This window comes from Varroa jacobsoni, unplaced genomic scaffold, assembly GCF_002532875.2.
Source record: "Varroa jacobsoni isolate VJ856 unplaced genomic scaffold, vjacob_1.0 scaffold_964, whole genome shotgun sequence".
NCBI classification, from domain to species: domain Eukaryota; kingdom Metazoa; phylum Arthropoda; class Arachnida; order Mesostigmata; family Varroidae; genus Varroa; species Varroa jacobsoni.
In genome coordinates, this window is record NW_019213866.1 from 1 (window position 1) to 21,967 (window position 21,967).

The 21,967-nt window shown below is 48.0% G+C and overlaps 1 protein-coding gene across 1 annotated transcript; it reads right to left on the reverse strand.

The window, feature by feature from the left end:
• Positions 1-45: 45 nt before the first annotated feature.
• LOC111265377 (uncharacterized) lies at positions 46-15,056 on the reverse strand. The gene is made up of 3 exons (XM_022841976.2): positions 13,459-15,056; positions 901-1,338; positions 46-511 (listed from the first exon to the last, which is right to left on the reverse strand). The coding sequence occupies exons 1-3, from the start codon at positions 14,078-14,080 to the stop codon at positions 117-119; spliced, it is 1,455 nt and encodes a 484-aa protein (XP_022697711.1). The 5' UTR covers positions 14,081-15,056; the 3' UTR covers positions 46-116.
• Positions 15,057-21,967: the final 6,911 nt, after the last annotated feature.

Consider the following 21,967-nt stretch of genomic DNA (forward strand, 5'->3'; position numbering starts at 1 on the left):
TACTTCTACTACTTCTACTACTACTACGACTACTGTTATTATTACGACTGCTACGACTATCGCAGCAGCTGCTGCTGCTGCTACTACGACTACAACTACGACTACAATTATAACTACTAGTGGCCATCGTGAATTGACGAAACATCCTCATCTTGGCTATGGGGCGAGTTTGATAGCGTTTCCTTACTGCCCTTGCCGCCAAACGCGAACTGTGCGGCTAGTGTCTGAATCGAATAGGTGATCATATTAAGGTGCGCGAGGATTTCTCTCTGAAACATTAATTGGCTTTCCTGAGTAGCTTTCTGGTCAGCGATAACTTTTTGCAGCACACTGTGAATCTTCTTCTGCTCGGCAGCGGTCTGCGAGCAGCTATTACAGTTAACCGGTGGGGTCGACGGACGGGCCTTAGGGGCTGGCGGGGTCTTGGCGCGTGGCTGAAGCTGTGTCGGAAGCGAGCCGGACGACAGACCGAACAGCACCGCGGGGTTTAACGAAAGATGGCTTGGCAGAGCTGTGCAAGCAATACATGAAAAAAAAAACACAGTTAATTACAATCTCACTCAAGCTTAAACTTTCTTTTCTACGTAACAGTTCTAAGTAACCACACGCATTGGTAGTAGAGGTGGTTTCGGATTAATTTTAGCCTAGTAACACCCTCTCTCTACCCATATTGTGCAAGATGTCGAATCAGAAGATTGACGTAAAAACGACCGACGCAAAACGCCACTCGGATAGCGATCGCCACTAGTGCCTCATGCTTGCTAGCGAAGTGATCGATCTTCGAAATCTTCGCAGAGAAGCAAAGATAAAAAGAAATATCTGTGCCTTGTTGATCTATCCCTCTTGGCTGACAGAAGCCAACCTACGTATTTTCAAGGCAGAGGATGATTGTGAACTTACCATGGGAAAAACCGGCAGGTAACACTGGAGTGGGTTGGGGTGGTGTTTGCACAGGTGTGGAGTTGTGAACCGAACGGGGGCGCGGTGGCGTCCTTGATACAGGAGGAGTTCGCGCAGGAGGCGGCGTCTTCTCCTTCTTGACGAGAGCAGGCATTAACGCAGCCAAGGCTGGGGGCACAACTGGTGCTGACTGGACGGAGGTGGACGATGACGATGACGACGACGACACCACAGATGGGGCTGAGCTGGTGCAGAGTGGAAGTGGACCGCTAGGCACAGTATGCTTCTCCTTCTCTTTTTCATGTTGCTCCCTGAGAACTCGAACCTTTATCTCTTCGCCGTGTTCTGAATTGGTGTCGTGATGTTCAGCTTCATGTTCCTCATTTTCGGAATGACCGTCCGGAACTTCAGCATTGCACGACATCGGGCTCTCGGACGCTAAATTAAAAAGAAATTTATGAAAACGCTTTGAGTTAGACTGAAGAAGAGATAAGCATCTTGAAGCTCATACCATAACTAACACGTTACGCTAATGAACGATTACCTAATAAGGTTAGAAAAACACACATCTTGTAATTCCAAAACAGAGCACCTATACTCAATACCAAGTATTATAGTTACATGATTGATGAATATTTATTACGTTTACTTAAATGTGAGCCTATCGATCCCAGCATTGGTGTTTCTATAAGGTACCGTACCTTTTCTGCATTTGATGGTCCATTGGAGACAGTGACGGAACAAGATTTCTGTTAAGAAGGTAACAGTCACCATGGCCGCCTCCGTCCACTCTGCGTCGTCGAGTTTATTTCGTCTCTTGACGCCAATATCAACCCGGCTAGCAGTCAGCCGGTAATATGATGTTATCGCAATGACAGCATGTTAATGGCAAGCGTTGCCGCAGTCCAGCTGAGTCTGGCGGTTCTGGGTCAGGTGCATCACCTCCGCCACTTGGGCCAGCACGAAGCACCACCATGATACTTCCGTCATCAACAAGCAGGCATCTAACACCATCAACTTTAATGTGTGGTGCTTTTGCTATTACTGCTGCTGCTGCTGCTGCTGCTACTGGGAGTGAGGGCTGGGTACAAACGATAAAAATAACCAATCTGGAGCGCTAACACCGGACGCTCGGCAGACACTCCAAAGATACTGGCACAAATATGCTCCATTTATGGATCCACGGATGGAGCTCATTTTAGCGGCAAAACCACTTCGGCCGCTTTCGTGTGAATGCTTGCTAGGCCCTTGGGCCTTCTCGGCGCCCCACAAAGACAACGTCGCTGCACAGAGAAAACGGCCCCAAGCCGCGATGTAATCGGTAGAAGCTATTCTAGCTGCTGCTCCAACAGACGCCCAATGGGCCCTCGGGCTATTGATCACCCCTTTCCCTGGTGAGTGAACCGGCACGTAATCCACAATACGGCACACGGCCAGATACATACAGACATACATTTAGAGAAGCACGATTATGAACCCACGAATTCTTCTAAATCGTATATTTCGAAGTCCTCGATGAGCTATCAAGGAAAGATCAATCTCTGAATTTGATGTTTACAGATATGCATAGAGAACATTAGTGGCATCGCCAGAACTGGCGCTTGATCGTTCGCATATTATGCCCTTTGCTTCCATCGACAGGAACCTGGCATTTGTTGGACTGCTGTGTTGTATCGGGCGCCTCCGAGAAATCGACGCAGTGTAGTGGCTTGACCAACGGTACAACTTTTGTGTCGCCCTGTTGTACCCTGTGGCCTTCGGCAGAGAGGTTTTTTTGCAGCGTCGCGCTTATCATCTTGCTTGCTGCTTGTCGTTACCTCTCTCTCCCCTTTCTTTCAGGTCGTTCTCGTACTGATCAATCGGCGTCCCTGCGGCTTCCACACATACGAGTATAAAGCCAGCTAGCCGTACACTACTATAGGAATAACACAATGAATACGGGTGAGAGGAAGAAACGGGACAAGCCCCATGTGAGCTGTGGCCGCCGCCACCGACTATCCCACCCCCTCAGCCTCTCCATTCCTATACCCTCGGCGTCGACCCGCACGCTTGTTCTAAGCGGACTAGCTTCTTCGGTGAAAGGGCGCTAGTCACGCCAGATGCATGTGATCGCGACAGTGTTAGAGCATTACACACCGCTATATGCATCCTCTTGTTGGGACTTCTCTACCGCCGCCATCCATCGTGCTACCAGAGAGGCGCATCTAGTCAGAAAAAGGGCGAGAAACGCTAGTATGTGAGTATATAGAAAGAGAAGGAGCGCCCGCAGCGTTAGCCGGGGGCTCCCTTAACTCGCGGCGGTAAGCAGCATGAGCTACTCTTCATCTAGCGCCAAGCATGTCGAGACAACCGATCGGCCCTCCATAGACTCCACAGGCTGAGCCGACCAGGTGTTCAACGCTCTTCCCCCTTCTTCCTGCCCATGTGGTCCGCGTCCTCTACGCGAGACCAGCTACTACGAAGCAGACTCGAATTAACTCCCAATAGACATTTCGAGGCCCAGACCCAATCGCCGAAACTTCCCGAGGACCACAACAGCAACATCGGCGAGATAAACCGGGTGAGCTAGGGAATATGCATATATGTGTATATAGTGGCGAAGCGTATAAAGACGCGCACCAACATTGTTATGCAATACGATCAGCTGTGATTACTCAATTATGAATTACTCTGCAAAATGGCTAAAGTTTAGAAATTATGTGTAGTCGCGGAGAAACAACAGAAACCTCTCTCTTTTCTTACCTATTTGCTTGTAGAATGATTACATAAAGCAAAGAAATATCAATGTCTGCTTTTAGATATGAACATTTAAAAATTTTGTTGAAAAGCTTTCCCCCTCGTCGGACACCCATAAACCTAGGAAATCCGTAGAAAAGATCTAGTTTGATATTAACTTCCGTCGAGATAGCTTAAATCTAAGAGAGAATGATAAGGATAATAGTTTAAGCACTGCGCGAATGTGGTAACTCAAATTCGCTCAATAACGGTATATCAGTGGGAACTACCTGAATGGATGCTGGCTTCTTTAGTAATATACTAAATTCCTTTATGCAACCGGTATTAGGGAACTAATGACGGCAAGCAGTTATGTAGTAAGTAATAAAGTTGATGAAAGCCACAGGAATAGGCAACAGGACATCCTTATGTTTCATAGGACAACTACAAGCCGCCATCTACGATCAGGAACTTATAGACCGGGTAAATTCATACATAGCACCATGTGCGTGCACGAGCCTATACATTCATCCATTCCGCCATTGCTGTATGTCTGTTTATTCATTGGGGGTGCGACATCGTCAGGTTCTGGGTGCCAGTACCACTTACCGGATCTGGCCTATGTTACGTCAGCAGGTTGACTTATTCTGCCTCTACCTACCTACCTAGCGACAACCAACCAAAGGATCTGTCTGCCCGTTCGATTGTGGCCTTTGCCTTAGGCGGTCGGCCAGCACTCGACGCTCTGATGACGCTTCTGGCGGTTCTTGGCCCAGGTGCGGAGAATCCGTTCCCGTACATGAGCACAACATCTGTTTGATAGGAGGAGCTGTGTCGAACCACGGTGGGGTGCGTGCGCTATATACCGTCTGCTGTTGCAACGATAGCACATAAGCTTCCAGCAGTCTGTATGTATCTGAACGTGTTCATGTATCTTGGTTACGGGCCGATACATGATAGCTACACACATCAGCTCAGAACTCACGTTGGCACAAGACTAAGGCAATTCCACTTTATTGGGTTAATAAAAGGTAATCTATGTCTGAGTTCATCATCGGCTACATAAAAAACAAAATCATAGTAATGTACAATGAATGAAAACTACTTGAATGCATTTTTTTCCATTTTTTGAGTAATAAGAATATCGCGCAGACCGCTTGCTTCCACACTGTAAAGAGACATATGACATATATACATATATATGATTTTTTTTCTGCGCTGTGTGATCCGAAGAATGCATGGACGGGTAGACGTTGATACACGTAGCCTCTCCTGTATTGGCGTGCACATTTCTTTCCATCTTTTTCATTTGTTCTTTTTTCATTCCTATTTTTCTTTCCTTATTTGTGATTAATTTTTAACTATAAAAATAATGCGCCGAACGACGAATCCATCAGGTACCACTCCTCCGTCTCTTGCCTTCGCATATTGTGTGCTGTCAACAATGATAGCCTGTCAAAAGCGTCAACGATCCCTCGGCTCTAGTTCTAAACGTTCGGTCGCTATCATGTCCGTGTATCTCTTGATCGTGTTGCAACGCTAAGACTGCTATCTGGCCTAAGGCCATGTTGGTCTGCAAACCCAGCGCGACATACCCAACCTCACGCTCTGATCCCGACCACAAAACACTCCGGAGGTCTGATTTAACGTTAGCAACATCATCATGAACTCGGGGCTTGTTCTAAGCTTCCAGCCTCGCCGCAATATCAGCTTTCTTTCAGCCGGCTAAGATGTATAGGTACCTCGTCAGTTCCTTCGTTGGGTTTTACCTGTCTTTTTTTCGCCCGCGCGTAAAGAATAATGATTTGTTTCTCCGTCGCTGAGACTGTCTACATATCCTGCTATATACTCCAGCTATCGGCGTTTTGATGCTCCATGTCGCTGTGGCGACGTTGTCGTCCCTCGATCCCTGACAATAATATGCGCCACTACGTGCACGGGTGCTGCTTCTGCTAACACCGACATTACCAGCAACACAATATCATTGCTATTAATGCTGCAAGCCTTCTACTCGACTTCGATTCTATGGCTAGCGGCAGCTGCAGCATCGTCTCCCAGAATTGTTACATTGAACTTGGTTGACTCCGTCAGCCGTCTCTGGGTCACACCACGGCCGTTCACCCCGTCGACGACGGACGGACGGACGGATGGACAGATCAACCCGCTACGACGACGACGACAACAATGACGACGACGACAATGATGATGACAGGCGACCCAGACAAGTCGGCTAGCTGGCCAGCCAGTCAATCAGCGGCCAGCAGCGAAGTAATGGAGCAACAGGCACTCTCGGCCGCGGGCCGCTGGTTAGTGGCTCTCCTCCTCCCCCTCATTCTCATTTTCCTCCTCCTCCTCCACCTTTTTCTTCTCAGACTGACTCAGAGCACAACCAGAAAAGAGAGATGGAGAGAGAGAGAGAGAAAACAGCAGGCGCACCGTAAAAGCAGAAAAGCACTAACAGAACCCACAGCCGCGGCCGTCCCTGTGACTGCGAACGATGGCTACGTAAGAGCCCACAGGTCTTGCCTCGGTAGGTGGGTATCTACCTGGCTGGACGCCGGCTCAATCGCGCGGCGTCGCAAGCACCGCCGATCATTGTTGACAACCGCAGCAAGAAAAGCCGTTGCAGTTACTTGTATTGGCTCCGGTCATGCCGACGTTGTTTGTTAACGTGTTCTACAAATGATTGCGACTGCTGCCCTGCGTCCTGCAAACCACTGCTGTGCTCTTTTCGATCACTGCCTACCGCGTGTTCCGCATTGGGTTTGACGCTGTTGGGCTAAATGACCGGGCCACGGTCCTCTTCTGGCTGATGACTATAAGAGCAAAGCGGCGATACAGCTGCTGCCGTCGTTGTTTGCTGCGATGGCGGCGACCCGCAGCCACGATTCTGGCGGGCAAGGCAACAGCGTACCGCAAGTAAAGCTCAGCAAGGAAAGCAGCAAGCCAGTACGAGCTAAGCTCCACTACAACTGCATCAGGACCATTTGTGTGATGGTGAGTGGCGGCGTAAGAGCGGGCCGGCAGAGTCAATGACCGACCTTTCCAAGGAAGTCCGTTGACTCTAGGCGCGCGCGAAGACGCGCGACGTCAAGCCAATTAAACAGCGGCGGCAGACGACCGGGCGACCAACCGTCAGTGGTACCCAGCTCGCTCGCCGGCGCCGGCCGGCGATACATACAGGGCGGGGCATTTAAATTCGGACAAACTGTGGCGGACTGTTGATTGTAGTGGGCATACCCTTGCTCGCCGTTCTTCGTACGGAAAATAGCCAATTTCTTTCAGAACTAGCGAACTTAACATGGCGAAAGATAGTGTCTCGCTTTCGAAATTCGAGTTAAGATCAGTTTTTATCCAATTTGTTCACTGGAGACGGCCCCCCACCCACTAAAGATTAAACTTTTGCCAGAAGAAAATTGCCAGTTCCCTTGCGCTTCTTCGTTTGCTTTCTTTAATTAAAAATGATGCAAATTAGAAGGTTTTCAATAGAATCAATAGAAAATGGTTGAGAAATCAATAAAAATTGACCCGGAAAGCTATTTTCGATACTCTTGGACTTTTTAATACAGAAATTAACGGCCATTTTGACTACAAGCACAGTAACTGATAATTAGGTCAGTTAGGTTTCAACGGTTACTCTTTTTGAGACTTCCCGCGCTTCTTGTACCTATTGGCCATTTTTGGCGCTTGCATTTTTGGGACTTCTAGCCTATCGTCAGCGTAAACATAGGTTCCGCTAACATTTTATTGTCTGTAGCCTATCTGAGCGCTATTTTGATCTTAAAGTTTACACAAATCATTGTCACTTGATTGTCACTAATAAAGGATTTCACATATAATTGAGGTCAATGATGAATGGATGTGACTATCAGAAATGACACTTCTAGCAAATGCAAGAAGAATCATTGAAATTTTTTTCGAATATAGCCTTAGAAACAAATCGTAAGAGAAGGCCCATATTTATTAATACATAGTAATAATGGGCATCAAGACTGGTGGGTAGACCCGCTTAGCAATCGCACCCAATAAACGAACGGTGAAACGCCGAGTCCGACAGTCGCTTGAGCGACAGGCAAGTATCTACAAGGGAACTCTAGCTAGCTAAGGAAGCTAGCCCGAAAAACCGAGAATCAATTAGAGAAACAGGATGAACGAATACGTTTTGTTCAGTAAAGGTTAATTGGGTATTAAAAAAATTCAACGAGAAAGGGGAAGTGAACGACAGAAACAACCAACGCTGACCACTGAACACAGCGATCCTGTTTCAAATGTGCATACGTTTGTGCTTACCCTGACTGTACTTTGTGATGCCAGCACACAGATACTCATCGTTGTGTACGACGATATAGCCCTATAGAGATTCGATGGAGACGAACACAATAAGTAAAATGATCAAGCACGAATAGATACATTTAGCCACTGAGAGCCGCGTTAATAGCTTTAATTAACATCAATACTTTCGCTTTCAGCAATTGGAAATAGGGTTTTTTTTATATCTATTTGTGTATGTACGGCCAGCGAACAATCTCGAGATTGAAATGCCTTTTTTTTTTTTAATAGAATTATCCTAAACTAATAAATTTACGTCAGTTTACTGATTTGAATACTCGTAAAAATTATGCCCAGAGGCCGTGATTATACTAGTTTCAACGCGGCACAGCGACTGTCAAATGTCGAGCGTTGTTTTAGCCCAACGAAAAATCGCCAGCTTTGCTAGCAGAAGTACTAGACTCTCTGTCTAAAACGTATTACGATCCTGGGTAAGATACAATGTTCACCGCTATTGTAAGAACTCACAATTAACGGCGCACACTCTGTAGCTTTGTTCGCAATGTTATAGCACAAGACAGTAGAGGGCCAACGTAAGAGGTTTCCGTAGGTAGATACATTGAAGGGGCCAGTGCCGTCAATAACAGACGAAGCCCAAGCGAGTGCTGCCCTTGCTAACCGAATCTTCAGCTTTCTTGTAAGCGAAAAAATCTCTGGACTCTCACCTTGGTTATAAAGCATTCTCGGCATCAATATTTTTTGTATGAAAACAGTCAATTTGGTGACAACGTAGGGTTAGGCGACGATGAAAATTAACGCGAAAGACGCTGCTTTTCGAGCCGAAATACAGCGAAATAGCATCAAAGCTTGGCTAACCTTGTTGAGTCCGCTTCTATAGTGATAGAATACTTTTTTTTTGCTATCATTTTTAGAAATACAGGAGCGTCATATAATGCATATGTAATAGAACAAGTCAAGTCTTTCACCAGCAATCAAGCTTTAGAGCTATACCGCTTTACCATTCTTCTATAGATATTTCCAACCGGCTTCACCTACACAAGAGTCCTTGAGTTCCTGTTTGATGGCGGATAGTGTACCGCTTGGGCTGCGGATGCTCGGAACCAGGATATGTTTACGACACAAAAATTTACAGGGTTTCTTTCTCCTCCTGCTCATCATCCTCGTCATCGTCCTTTCTTTGAAAGTAATAGACTCCAGCAATCCCCAGATCCGCCTCTGCCCCCTACACTTCCCCGTTCCCCGACCCCTCGGATGCGGTACTATCGTGTCGAGATTAGTGGCTTTGGCTTATGAATCTAAAAATAGAAACCGTTACCCCCCGAGTTTATTCGTGAGCACCGTCCTAACGGTTCAGCACCCCTTCCTGTGAGGCCCGTGCATGTCCCCCGGTAAAACACAAAAGCAACAAGCTTCAGCTCGTGTTGTCGTAGTTGCCCAAAGGACATGGCTTTCCCGGATGGTTCAATACTCAACGTAGCTTCCAATCAAGTAGTTTACAGAATGTGGCAAGTAGAACAACACAGAAGAGAAATAAACCAATAACACATCTTCGTACGATTTGCATCAGGGCTGAGACTATGCAAGGTGATACAAAGAAACTTCCAAAACTTAACTTAGATTGTTCAAGTAAACGTGGCCTCGATAGATCAGCCCGCGTAAGAAAAGCTTACGGATATGCGGTTTATTTTGGCCTAACTAAAGCTAGCGTTATATCAATCATAGATATTTTTTTTTATAGCACCTGACTGTGGACAATGATATTTACCAACTATTGCCGAGTCATAAAATAAAGGCGGTGGTAGTCATTTTGCATAATGGATACGTCATGTGAGAATACGATGAGTTTTGTGCATGTCACATTCAAAATTGTCCTTTCGACAGTTGTCGTACATCTGTAGGACGGTAGGAGCTGTAACTACCCGGACTAAGTAGGCACAAAACCTCCACGGATACCAGCAATCTTGTCTAGCGTATTTTTTATTAGAAACCCTAGTTGTACCGTGCGGCAGCAATCTACCTCACATCCTGTATGTTTACCGGCCACAGATCCCTTTATTTCTAAAAAACTACACTCACGGTTTTTATAATTATATTTAATATGGAAATCTCGACATCTACACGCTCGACGTATTAACCGATTAGAACTCTATGAAATCCCAAACTGTAGAGAACGAATGACTGGGTAAACTGTACAACTACGGCAGCAGCGTGCTTTGAGCCTCTTTCTTTGCCGTGTATGGTGGAACAACGATTGTCGGTTGACGGTCACCTAAAGTTGAAAGAGCCACATCAAATATATATATATATTCTCGCCCCCTCGAACAGAAGGAGAGCGGAGGACAGAGAGCGTTTGTGTGTGCGTGTGTCAGAATAATCCGAAAAGTGGTCGCCCGTGGTACCCAGCCAAGGCCCATTGCCCAGAGAAATATCCAGAGTAAGCCAGCCAGAGCAACTCTGAGGGTGCTTGTTGTTGCCAGAGAGAAGGTGCGCTATGAGCGGGCGACATAAAAACGAATAGAAGGGAGAGAATAGAAGTGACTCAGAGAAAATGGGGCCCCACTCACGAACCGTCTGGAGCCCCCACCTCGAGGAAAAGAAGGAGGAGGCCAACGCCAAAGCCAGCTACAACGCCAGCCGACAGCGATCCACCGCCAGCAGAAGCAACAGTAACAGTAGCCTTACAGGCAAAAAGACCCTCTGCTATTTGCCTGCGCTAGTCATTCTACTCCGGATATACTCTCACTACGCGGAGCGAGAATAAGTGGGGAGTAGGCGCAGTCAGTGAGTGGCGGGTGAGACTGAGGGAGAGGCAGGCGGGCAGGCGGGCGGTTGGTCGGTCAAGGAATAGCAGTAGCGTTTCCCTCCATCGTTCCGGGGAAGAACCGTTGCCTGGGTGGTGGGCACAGGGGGGAGGTGGCCTTAATGCTTCCCTACCTCAAGACCGGCTGCTCGAAAGACTGGATGAACGAACGCGACCGACGCGTTTCAACAGCGCAGCTGCTGCTGCAAGAGCGACGCGCTGCCGCTCGGAGAAAAAGCAGGCATACACTAGAAAGCGGACTATCGACGCTCACTCCGTTAAGGTTTAAATAGTCGTCGACGCTCTCCCCACTACACAGCCGTACATAGACACATGCATATAAAGCATATTGTCGCGCATCTTAATTTACCTATTTGCGCTATTTGTAGGCTTTGTACTCGTTCATATATGTGCCGCAACAGAGCTTCGATTAGTGAACTGAAGACGGACTTGTTGTCCGAGGGCTTGTTGATAGTGGTTAGATTAATGGCGGTTGTATTGTTAACCGGAAGACCTATGTACATTGTCATTACGCCTTCGCATCTTTGTGATGGGTTCTAAACCATGCACAGATGATCGGCCCATGCAGTCGTTTGAAACTGTACAACAGTTAACAATCGATAACGTGGCGCAGCTGGAAAAGTTAAATTTCACTTAGAAACTATTGGTAGCACAACGGGATCATTCCGAAAACATTTCCGATGGCTCGCTATTATGTTCTGACTATCCGCCTATATACCTGTGCTGAGTGTATATTTCAACTTCTGGTTGGAACTTCATCCTAAAACTATCTAGGACAATTGTGCACACGGAATTTGACCTCGTGTCATCCTGTTCTTAAATAAATACAACGACTTTCGTGTAGCTCAAATGTGTCTACCATTATTAATAACTAATATGGATTTATATGTTTGGTATTGGCTCAACCAGACCGATGCGATATACCCAAACGGTGCCTCTCGTCTCAAAATCAATAATACTGCACAAGTGAGCCATTAGACTAAAGCAATCGACGGATCAGCTGGCCCGTCCCGAGGAAGTGATTCGATGTGTTAAGGAGGCCTTTGTTAATACGGGGTATGAGGGACGAGGGGGAGGTAGAGGTCATCAATAGGCGGCTCCATATACTGGAGGTTGGCTGATCGGCCTCAATACAATGTGATGCATGACCACATAACCATCCACTGCCTCCCTTCGTTGTTCTTTACCCTGAGCTATTCAATACTGTGCTACTATTGCCCATACGAAAATATGAGCATGGAGCACACTCGTCGCAAGAACCAATTCATGACCGACTCTGTAGTATGTCGCTGTCATGTAGGAGACGGTGGATTGTCGTTGCGAACGAGATGGGCACAATGGGGTTTACGCGGGGTCCTCTAATCGGAATGACCTCTATGTACTCATTCAAATGCTGTCTAGTTCTTTACTAGAGTATGGAATTCAATGGAGCTGAGGCATGCCGCAGTGTCATTACGCATGCGATTTCACATGCTGTAGCTTAGCGCCAATTACGCTTCGGCACCCAACGACGACTACCGCCTCCCAATACAACAAAGAATCGCGGAGAACGGGAGGGAAAAGCATCTCTTGCCATGTTTCATTTGGAGCCGCCCCGCTCCGCCTGCTTCTTTCTCACACTCGCTCGTCCAGTTGAGTTAAGGGATGGAGGGAGACGACGGCGACGAAGAACGAACGAGGACCAACGATAGACGCTGGGGGACGATCGAGAACGGGAAGCACCGCCAACAGTCGTAGAACTGCGAAAGTATCAGCTAGTAACAGCGGTAGCAGAAGGAGCGTCACCACAGTAAAGCTAACCGTTTTCCAGACAGACACAAACGGGGGCGGCAGGTTAACATGGCCGGCCAACCAACCGGCTGCTCTCTCTCCCGCTCTCTCGGTTCAACAGCCGGAGCCGAGCAACGGCTAAACAGAAACACTATGAGCAGCAGTAGAGCCCCACAGAGAAAGACAGGGAAAGAAGGAGATGTTTTGGCCGAGCGATCGTCGTCTTGTGCTTCGTCTGGGTCGATCTTTCCCCTTGTTGGTGATTATGTGTTGTCTGTCTGGATAGGTCGCCTCCGTGGGGCTCCTCCGCTGCTGCGTTGCTCTCCGACCGGATGTACGGACAGGCACAAAAATAGGCGGCAGCAGGCCGCCTCGGCAAGCAGCAAAGCAGCCAGCCAGCCAGCCGGCCGGCCGGCCGGCCGGCGAAATGGGTCGCCAGTTAGCACAGCCGTCACCACAGGGAAGGGGAGACGGGGCCAAGGTTACTCATTTTCTTTTTCTTGTTCCCTTTAGAGGAGAAGAACTATCGTCCCATTTGGAGTTTATGCCAGTTCCGTGCTGGTACAATTCGCGTCAGCATTGATATGAGATAGCTGGATGTCAGAACGCATAGGTAAGGATATATATGAAGCTTCACTAATATGTCCAAAATAAGTAAATCAATGTTAAAGGAGTATCTGAAGTTTCAAATCGTTTCGAAAGGTCTGAGGGCCGACGATTTGTGCACCTTAAAGAGAGATAGGAGTAATAGTAGAACTGGTACGCTGCGTGACTGCTTTTCCTAACTGACAGATCTTTTAGCTTCGCCAGTCCGACCACACTCAAGTGCATCGATTCAATCGGCAACATTATTACGCAGGCTATTATCAACAATGTCATAAGTTTAGCCCAGAAACTTCTAATTCTACAAGGAAGTTCTAATTCTACAATCTCATACAAGCTATTAACATACAAATACGTACTTGGTTCGTCATCGTCAGGGTACGACATCTCCGTAGATAGCATGTCTGCAGGGTAGAACGTTTCACTGAGACTTCGTTCCGAGCTGTTGTTGTTGTTGAGGTTGTTTGACGTGATTGAATTGTTGTTAAACGATCGCATCTTCTCTGTGTTCAGAATAGCTGCCTGTTGAATGAGGCTGGGTCTTGTGTACGGCGACCGGCCAACAATAGCACTAACACGCGCGGTGAATTCGCCTTGCTTGTGCTCCCTAACGTCCCGCTTTAATCGCTTGAGCCGTTCACGAACTTGCATTGGACTACGCTCAAACCCCTGAACTCTTAACAGGTCCGATATGGTTCGGTAAATCGATTGAAATTTTGGCACCATTAGTGAAGCGGAGTTCTTATCAAAATTCGCATCCTCCTTGGCCATTTCCACCTCGTAGACATCGAGAAGTAGTGAGGTCTCTTCTCGAGACCATGAACTTCCCCGACCACCGAACTTCTGAGCATCGCTGACGGCGGCAGAAGCCGCCGCAAGCGCATTCGATGCCGCAGTAGCGGCGTTAGCTGCGGCATTTTTCACAGCGCACACGGACAGGTCGGTGGGTAGGTGGTAGGAGGCAGCAAGTTCCAGTTCCATCTTAGTATCGTTGCCGTTGTAATTATTATTATGATTCGTATTATGTACGCTGCGACAAAGATCGTTCACTGTCCCATCGAGAGAATAATCATCGGTAGCGATCGAAGTCCGGCGATTATCGGCTGTGAGCGCTAAACAGCGATCTCCGCGGCCTTCTCAAACGCCGGAGTTGTTGCTATATTGGAGGATAGCGCTGACAGCAGTACGAGTCACGCTATTCTGTTATTGCAATCGGTTCAATGACCCCAATCGTGCTGCTGCTATTCCAACAGTGGGAACGTCAGCGTCGGGGTGTTTTTTGCAGCGTCTGGCTAGCGCTCAACCGCGGCACAGTGTTGTCCGCTTCTTTACGCTGGGCTGAAGCGATGTTGGCTACCGCGACTGTTATTTCTGCGTCTGCTTACGTATGTCGGCGTGTGTAGCTCTGTGCGGTTATCTGTTGCAGCTAATCGCGCAATGTGGTTGTTCCACTTTTCAAATGGGTAGCGTAGCAGCTCCACTATACGGGCGCCAGCCAGTCAGCTAGATAGCCAGCTAGCCCCTGACGTCGTCGCGGCTGATCCTTAGGGCGAAGCACGCGCTTCGTGCTCGTTCGTTTGCTTGCGGCAACTTCACGGCTAAACTGCTACAACTGGTAGTGTTATAAGGCACAACGCCAACGACTGCCGAACAACCGCAGCGGCGGCGACGGCGGCGCAGCGGCAGCTGCAGACGCCACAAACATCGAGGGGAATACCACCACCAACAGCTTCTACAACAGCAACAACAACAACAACAACAACAACAATTATAACTACAACAACAACGACAACGACAACAACAACAACAACAACGACGACGGGAAACTTTGCTGTTGACTATCAGGGTCCAGTGACTCTTCCAGCGGCCAGAGCATCTAGGTGCGTGTTATGCTGGTTCCCTGTGTGCATCAATAACAGTAGAAGTAGTAATAGCGACAGCTTCTGGTGGCTTAGTGCCTGCGGGTCGCCGCGTAATAGCTGACGGTCGAAACACTGTTGACTCGCGCTAAACTTCACAAATACGCCACTCACTCGACAGAAGTACGGGTAGAATACGCTCCGGTATCGCTCACGTAAATGAGGGGCGTCTGTTTGTTCTAGCTTCGAGGTGCTCTTGCGGCCTTTGCCACCGGCGTGTGGATGAACGACTTCGCTATACTTGACCTCTTGCCCACGCTACGCGATGTCGTCGGTTCTGTTGGCGCTGTCTTGGCGCTGCAAAAGTCAATGATGAGCTGCAAGAACGCGGTCTAGTACTAGTGCGACAAATACCCGGTGACTAACTCCCTATCGGAACCAGCATAGGAAGAGTACACACGCTGCTAAGGTCGTTCAAAGTCCAATACAGCGCTGATTGCCGCACGAGCTGGATACAGATAGAGGCCGTACGATTAGTGTCGTCGCTGTGATGACCTAGAGATTAGTTGGCACCGTATCTTCCGGGTTAGTCTGAAATTAGATAATACGAAAAAGCCAGCATAAAACGGAAAGTTAATAGAGTCACAAAATTTTAACGATACAACATGGCAGCTCAACGAAAAAGCTACTGCGCCCCAGCTGGCAGATCTCGTACACGTAAGGCTTGAGCCTAGCCCGTATACTTGGCGATAATGGACGCACAAACTAATTATTCAAAATAACTAACTCCTGACGAATCTCAAAACTGCTCTGCTTGCAATAAAGCTAGTGACTCGAGATCGAACACACTTTCTAATAGATAGATTGGCCGAGATTGAGAGGCTAGATAGGCTGGACGACATCACCTCTTCCGCGTTGTTTTACACCGGCCGTCTAGTTTGTCGGCAGTACGCAATGAACCTTCGACCGTGCCCAGAACAGAGCGAAAGCCGGCCAACTGATCGAGCACTGGAAGCACCGCGTGGCACTCCCGCTGCATGGTCTGCAGCGAAGTATCGTAAGATGGAATCCAAATACAGTAACAACAGCAGAAATGGTTGTGGCGCAACGTCATAGACTTCCTACCCATCCAGGGCACACGTCCGCGAGACAGACAGGCAGACAAACAAAAGAAAGCAACAGATTACTTTCGCGAACGGTCGCGGTGCCGGCCGATGTAGATTGCTTATTTGCACCTGGCGAAGAGCTACAGAATCCGTCCGTCTGCGTCTGATATAAATAAAGTGATCACACTTTTCACTCATAGGTCGATGGACTGTTTTGCTTTCAGATGCGTCTAGTACTCCTGCTGTCAGCAAAAGCTGCAATCGCTCCGTACAGTTTAACGCAAAACATCATTACACGCAATAATATGGCGAGTATCAGGGGCAACCTTAGCGATTTGTATGCACACCACTCAATGCACAGGCCTCCGTTGCCCATCGGGATTACGTGTCCCTGCCCATATACAACACAGTCCTGTCGATTAATTATAGAATTTTTTTGCAAGACAGCCCGGTTCCTACTATCATTCAATTCGCGGAAGTGATTACTGAGCGTTGCTTTGGCGTTCTCCTTGGTCTTCTGCTATCTCTTTTGTTCTCGAGTACTTTTCCGTTTTCTGTTACGACAGCAGGAAACCAGACAAAGAAGGTCTGCAGCAGTCACAGGTTCGACCCCCGAACTCCGTTCAGCTTTCCGTCAAAGTTGCCGTCAATGGATCGCATGCCGTCCACCTCAGACGTGCTTCCGCCGTGAGCTTACGCTAGCTCGTAATGTTCTCTTTCGCCGCTCTCCACCTCAGCAGAACGCTGCGAAGACCAGACAAAAGTCACCGCTTCCGATTCTGATGCGGAAACCAAAAACCGTTGCCCCCATCAGTTAAGTTGCTAGCCTTCAGTCAGCTACAACTCATGCTCGTCTGTTAGTCTACCAATAGTGCTGGTATTGAATCGGAGAAACGCATTCAACTTGAAAGTGGATGAACAATTCATACTGTCTAGAGAATTGCACGACTATGAACCGGCCGTTGCGGCCAAAGACGGGATAAGCATAGAGATGATTCGTGCTGTTTTCGTCGGTGCTTGCTGGCAAAAAAAAAAAGACGAAAAACAAAGGAAGAAAAAACCTCACCGCGTGGCAGCGCGCACCATGCGCGGCTGCTGCCGCTATTCCTGATCACCAGGTGCTGATCATCTGGTCGACGCCACCGGTCGACGACGTTAGTTCATTCGTTCGTTCGCCTCGATCGCTTGTCGTGGCGACCGCCATCCCTTCATCGCTGGCTTCGTCTTCTTTGGTTCCGTCCCTCGTCCGTATGGTGTCTGTATGCGTTGTCTCTCTCCGCTACTACTTCTCTGCGTGTCTCGTAAGCGGCGTTTCCGGCGGTTATATGAACTCACCGAGAGGCACGGGCAGCAGTCAACCCCCAGTAGGCTCAAGAAGGCCCCATCCGATCGCTGCGCGAGCCTGCTGACTACAACCTAGAGAGCCGGGGTTAGAGTCGAACAAGTCACCATCGGGTTGGTTCCGTCTGTCCGAAAATATCTGTCTGTCTGACCAGTCGATCATGTATGGTAGACAGCGGAAAGGGAAGGCAATTTATTCTATACGTTTACCGGCTTGAGGACACTTCAGTATTAACAGTGACTTAAAGCGCTAAATATAAGCCAAGATACCCTAGGCTTTTGCCGGCCATATAAGTTTCTGCCTACGACGCATCGCCGGTCAGTCAACTTTAAGGGTGTGGGTTCTAGCGGCCAGGTAAAAGGCTCTATGCTGGCCATCCACCTGGGTCAGCCACTATGCAAGAAGCAGTCGACCCAGTCCAGACAGCTTGACGGTAAATTAGCCTCTGCATTGGTGAAACCTACAACCTGGCTTTAAAGATGCTCATATTAACCCAAATGGATAAACCCAGCTATTCGGAAAAGCAAATACGATGCGACAATGACAAAATGGCCGCTAGTCGCGTCCATAAGTTTGGTTGCTGTTGTACCGTTACACAAAAAGGAGCACACGCTTCAGTGGTTCTAGAATGAGGTGAGGTGAACGAATAATGCGGTGTTAAAGCTACTAGCATAGTATGTAGTAGTGATGGTCACGGACACACATGATACTGCCTATCCTGCTACTGCTCCATGGGTTCTGGTCCCAACGACCGCCGGCTTCGTCAAGCGCTATTGTAGTGCAGCAACTCAACTACACTTCAGCCGCGCTCCGTTCTATTCCCGTTGAAAGGTAGCGGCAGCGAACTTTGACTAGCGGCAACTATCAGCTCCGGGTCCGGGTCTGCAGGCTTGAAAGCCCACCGGCAGCAGACATCGAGAGGGTAGACAGCCCTGCTCGTTCCCCTTCATCTAAAGTAGTACTACTATGTAAATCATACCCCCACCTCCATTGGTGGCAGCAGCAGCAGCAGCAGCAGCAGCACTACGTCCCGATGTGGCTTGACCGGACCGCGGGTTTTTCAGTCAGCGGTGCTCTCGCAGCCCAGTCGCTTAGTGCCTTGCTAGTTCGTGTGTTGCTCTCGCCGCGAACGTTCGGCGGCGCAACCCATTTGAACAGATGGCCAGAAGAACAGTGAGCATCAAGGCTGTGAAGAAAAAGCTAGAGAGAGGGAGAACAGATCGAGTGTTTAGCGCGGCAGGGCGGGCGGGCGGTGGGACAGGATAGCGTGGAGCTAAAGCTCAGTGACAGGCTGGTTGAACGGCTTTGTCAGCGAGCTACGCCGCGGCTTTAGCTACCCCCTGGGGCCGACAACGACATCTCGTGTCGCGCTAAGCGCTTGCTCGCCTCGTTCACTGTGCCGGGAAAAAGAGTAGGAACGAGAAACGCAGCCTATCCACCCTTGAACGAAAGATGATAACCGTTGGGAACGGTCAAATAAAGGGGTCGGGGGCTCCAGGTAGGCTGCGAGAACATGGACCGGGGTAAAGGAGCTCCCGACGGCTGAAAAGGTGAGGAACACTCGGAGAATCTTAGAAATCGGTCACAGGTAAAACGTTGTTATTCAAAAAAGTTAACAGACAAGGCAAAGAACAAAAAAGACATTCTCCATCGGATTACAGCCTGTACATGATGAGAGAGAAAAAATGAACATAATAAACCAGTCGACACTTGTTTACGCTAAGTACGATGCACGTAAGCCGAATTAAATCGAAAAGTTTCCAGCCCTTTCAAGATAAAGAACTTCAGAAACGCCACCTACTTTCTAAACGGCTTCAGTTTTAGTCATCTATAACATGTCATAGTAGGTTTGTGCACATTTTGCGCAAGTTCTGATACCAATATAAGAGGACGCTCGTTCTACTTTACTGTGTCGCTGTAGCCGTTTGTTGGTAAATTAAACCTAGAACGCATTGTATCTTCCGAGAAATACCGCGTGCTATTCCGCTTCGTAATCAATGAGCTCATTCTAACCCTCTTTCCATTTCTTCTTCACTCGCACACATCCACTTGTGTAACCATCACGTCGTTTCTTGATTCGGACTGCTACCGCCTCCACGCCATGGATAAACCCATTCCTCTTATAATCCAGACTCGCAGCCTATCGTAACCTTCGACGTTTGCTCGTATGTTTGGCTTGACCAATTCATCCGACTAAACACAAGAGTGCGAAAGAGATCTCTGCGGCCTCTGTGTCCACTATAGTTTTGTCTAGAAAAAGAAAAGGGGATGGTGACATGGCCAGCTAGCAGGCGGGTGGCGAAACGGGACTTCGTCTCAGGGATTCTCACGAGGGTTAGTCGTTCTCAAACAAGAGGCCAATGGGGAACCAGACGGGGTTAGGGGAATGATGGTCTCCGCCCATACCGTCTGGCATCTCCCTCCTCTGGCTGCGCTGCTTTTCATTCAGATCAGCTTCTTTTCCCTGACGCGCGCCGAAGTCTGCCTAGTGGGTTAGGGTGATGTAGCGACGGGGGTTATTGGGGGACCAGATGCACTCACCAATTCTGCTAGGCCAGGCTGGCATATAGGCGTCGATAGACCGGCGTCGGCACTGGCATTGGGGTGTCCATGAGAGGGTGTGAGTTGGGAATTCAGAAGGGAAATATTGTAAGGAATATGGGAGGCAAGAGAAACCTCTGTATCACGCTATGGGATGTAGGCGATGAACAAGGGAAACAGGGAGCTTGTTGCACCTTCGCGTGCTTCGCGCTTGGACGTGCACTAGATTGCGAGGAGAGAGATGGAGGGGAGTAAACGAGGAGAGGGGTGACCTCGACGGGGATCAAGATAGATTCGGCAGGAGAAAGATGACGGTCGGCTGAGGTGACGGGGGCGACTACTCTAGGACACCAGCGTAGTGACTTCTGCTATGAAAGTTAAGACAGAAAAGACTAACATAGTGTTTGACTCGATATAGTCCGTACGATTGTAATGTTGCAATCCGTGAAACTGCTGTGAAACGATTGCTATCACCATATTGGATAGTCGGCCTGATGATCATAGCAAGGAGCAGGTTTATTGAAAGTCACAAATACGCGGATAATCGGAACTCAGTGTTTGTCAATAAACTCTCTATTGTTACCCATTGGATGTGTTTGTAGGGCTGTATTGGAACTATTTCTACTGGGAAGGAACGCTGTGACTTTGATTCTACATTTACTGTGGAAGTTGGGAGTTTCGACATGAGCACTGAAGATTTTTTTGTTGTTTCAATAGCCTGCATAACTAGGTCTTCGACTAAAAAGCCGGTGGCGAGTCATTTTTGTGTGACGGTTTTTTAGGTCGCGAGAGAACTCAACATATTTATATTATTTAAGTTTTTACTCATTGTGCTGTCACTAGTGATGATTTTTGGAACTCTGGTAAAAATTAGGTTGCAGAAAGTACCAAAGTTGTTTAAAAGACTATTAGGAATTCGAACAATTACCATTGCTTAAAAATACAAATAAACGTATTCTATATTTTACTGCCTTCCAAATAAAGAAGTGAGCGATACCTGTCACAGGAATACCTGTTACAGGATCGGTATCTATCTGATACGGTGATTAGTGGGGTTTTCGTTCACCAAAAAATAGGAGCCACCCGACTTGACAGGGGTCAAAAATATTGCCGACAACACGAGTCGCTCCCACACAAATAGCTCTAGACTGAGCCCTTCTTCCTACTCCGTGTACCGCGCGATATGATGTTAACAGCTGTAACAAACAAAGCGGACTTGAGAGATCGTTGACTCCAATTTGTGCACACTCGTAACGTTCATTTTCAATACGATACGATAAAATGTGTCTGCGGTCGTCCTGCCAAGTAACAAAGAACGTTACGTCTGGCAGCTCTACGGCCAACGCTAGCTAAGTGAGCAGGCCCTATGAAAGCGTAACTCGTAGTTACAACTGGCATCACTCCGCGCATCGAGCAAAACAAGAATAGAGTAGCATATGTACATAGATTAAATCGTTTCTCCTTCTTTATACTCTCAGCCCATAACGATGACCACCAGGTGGTTGCGCCCAAAGCGGACAGTATTGTGGGGGCCCTGTATAACTAATATTTCCGTCATTAGATACGAAGAATCCTCGAACAACCCGTCAATGGTGAATCGAAAACTTTAACAGCGGTGTAATAAGTTCAATTATTAGTTGCAGCATAAGCATGAATTATTCCATAGCGAGTTTTTCGCAAGTTACTACTCACAAGTTTGTCCGACGATCTGTCTGTCCGTCGTTTCGTTTCACTGTCGTATCCAAAGTTCGTAGAGTTCGTAGAGCGAAACAGTAAGCCTGTCCACAGGAACTAATGAAAAAAATCTTGCCGTTTACGTTTTTGTATTTTGTAAGAGATAAGGAAGCACAAATATTCACAGAGCACAAAAATAACCTTGAAAAACACCAATGTTCGTTCAAACCTTAGATTTGTGGCGTGTGGCGCCCTCTTCTAAGGTTTTTGTCGTTGCCGCCGTACTTGCGTCTTTCGATCGATCGTTTGTCGCTTCCTGGAGAACACACCTCTTCTCTAGCGGGGC

Coding starts and splice junctions, on each gene's coding strand:
- LOC111265377 (XM_022841976.2), bottom strand. CDS start 14,080: ATGGAACTGGAACTTGCTGCCTCCTACCACCTACCCACCGACCTGTCC. Junction 1,339..13,458: donor CCCTGACGATGACGAACCAA/GTACGTATTTGT, acceptor TTTTTAATTTAG/CGTCCGAGAGCCCGATGTCG. Junction 512..900: donor ACCTGCCGGTTTTTCCCATG/GTAAGTTCACAA, acceptor TTGCTTGCACAG/CTCTGCCAAGCCATCTTTCG.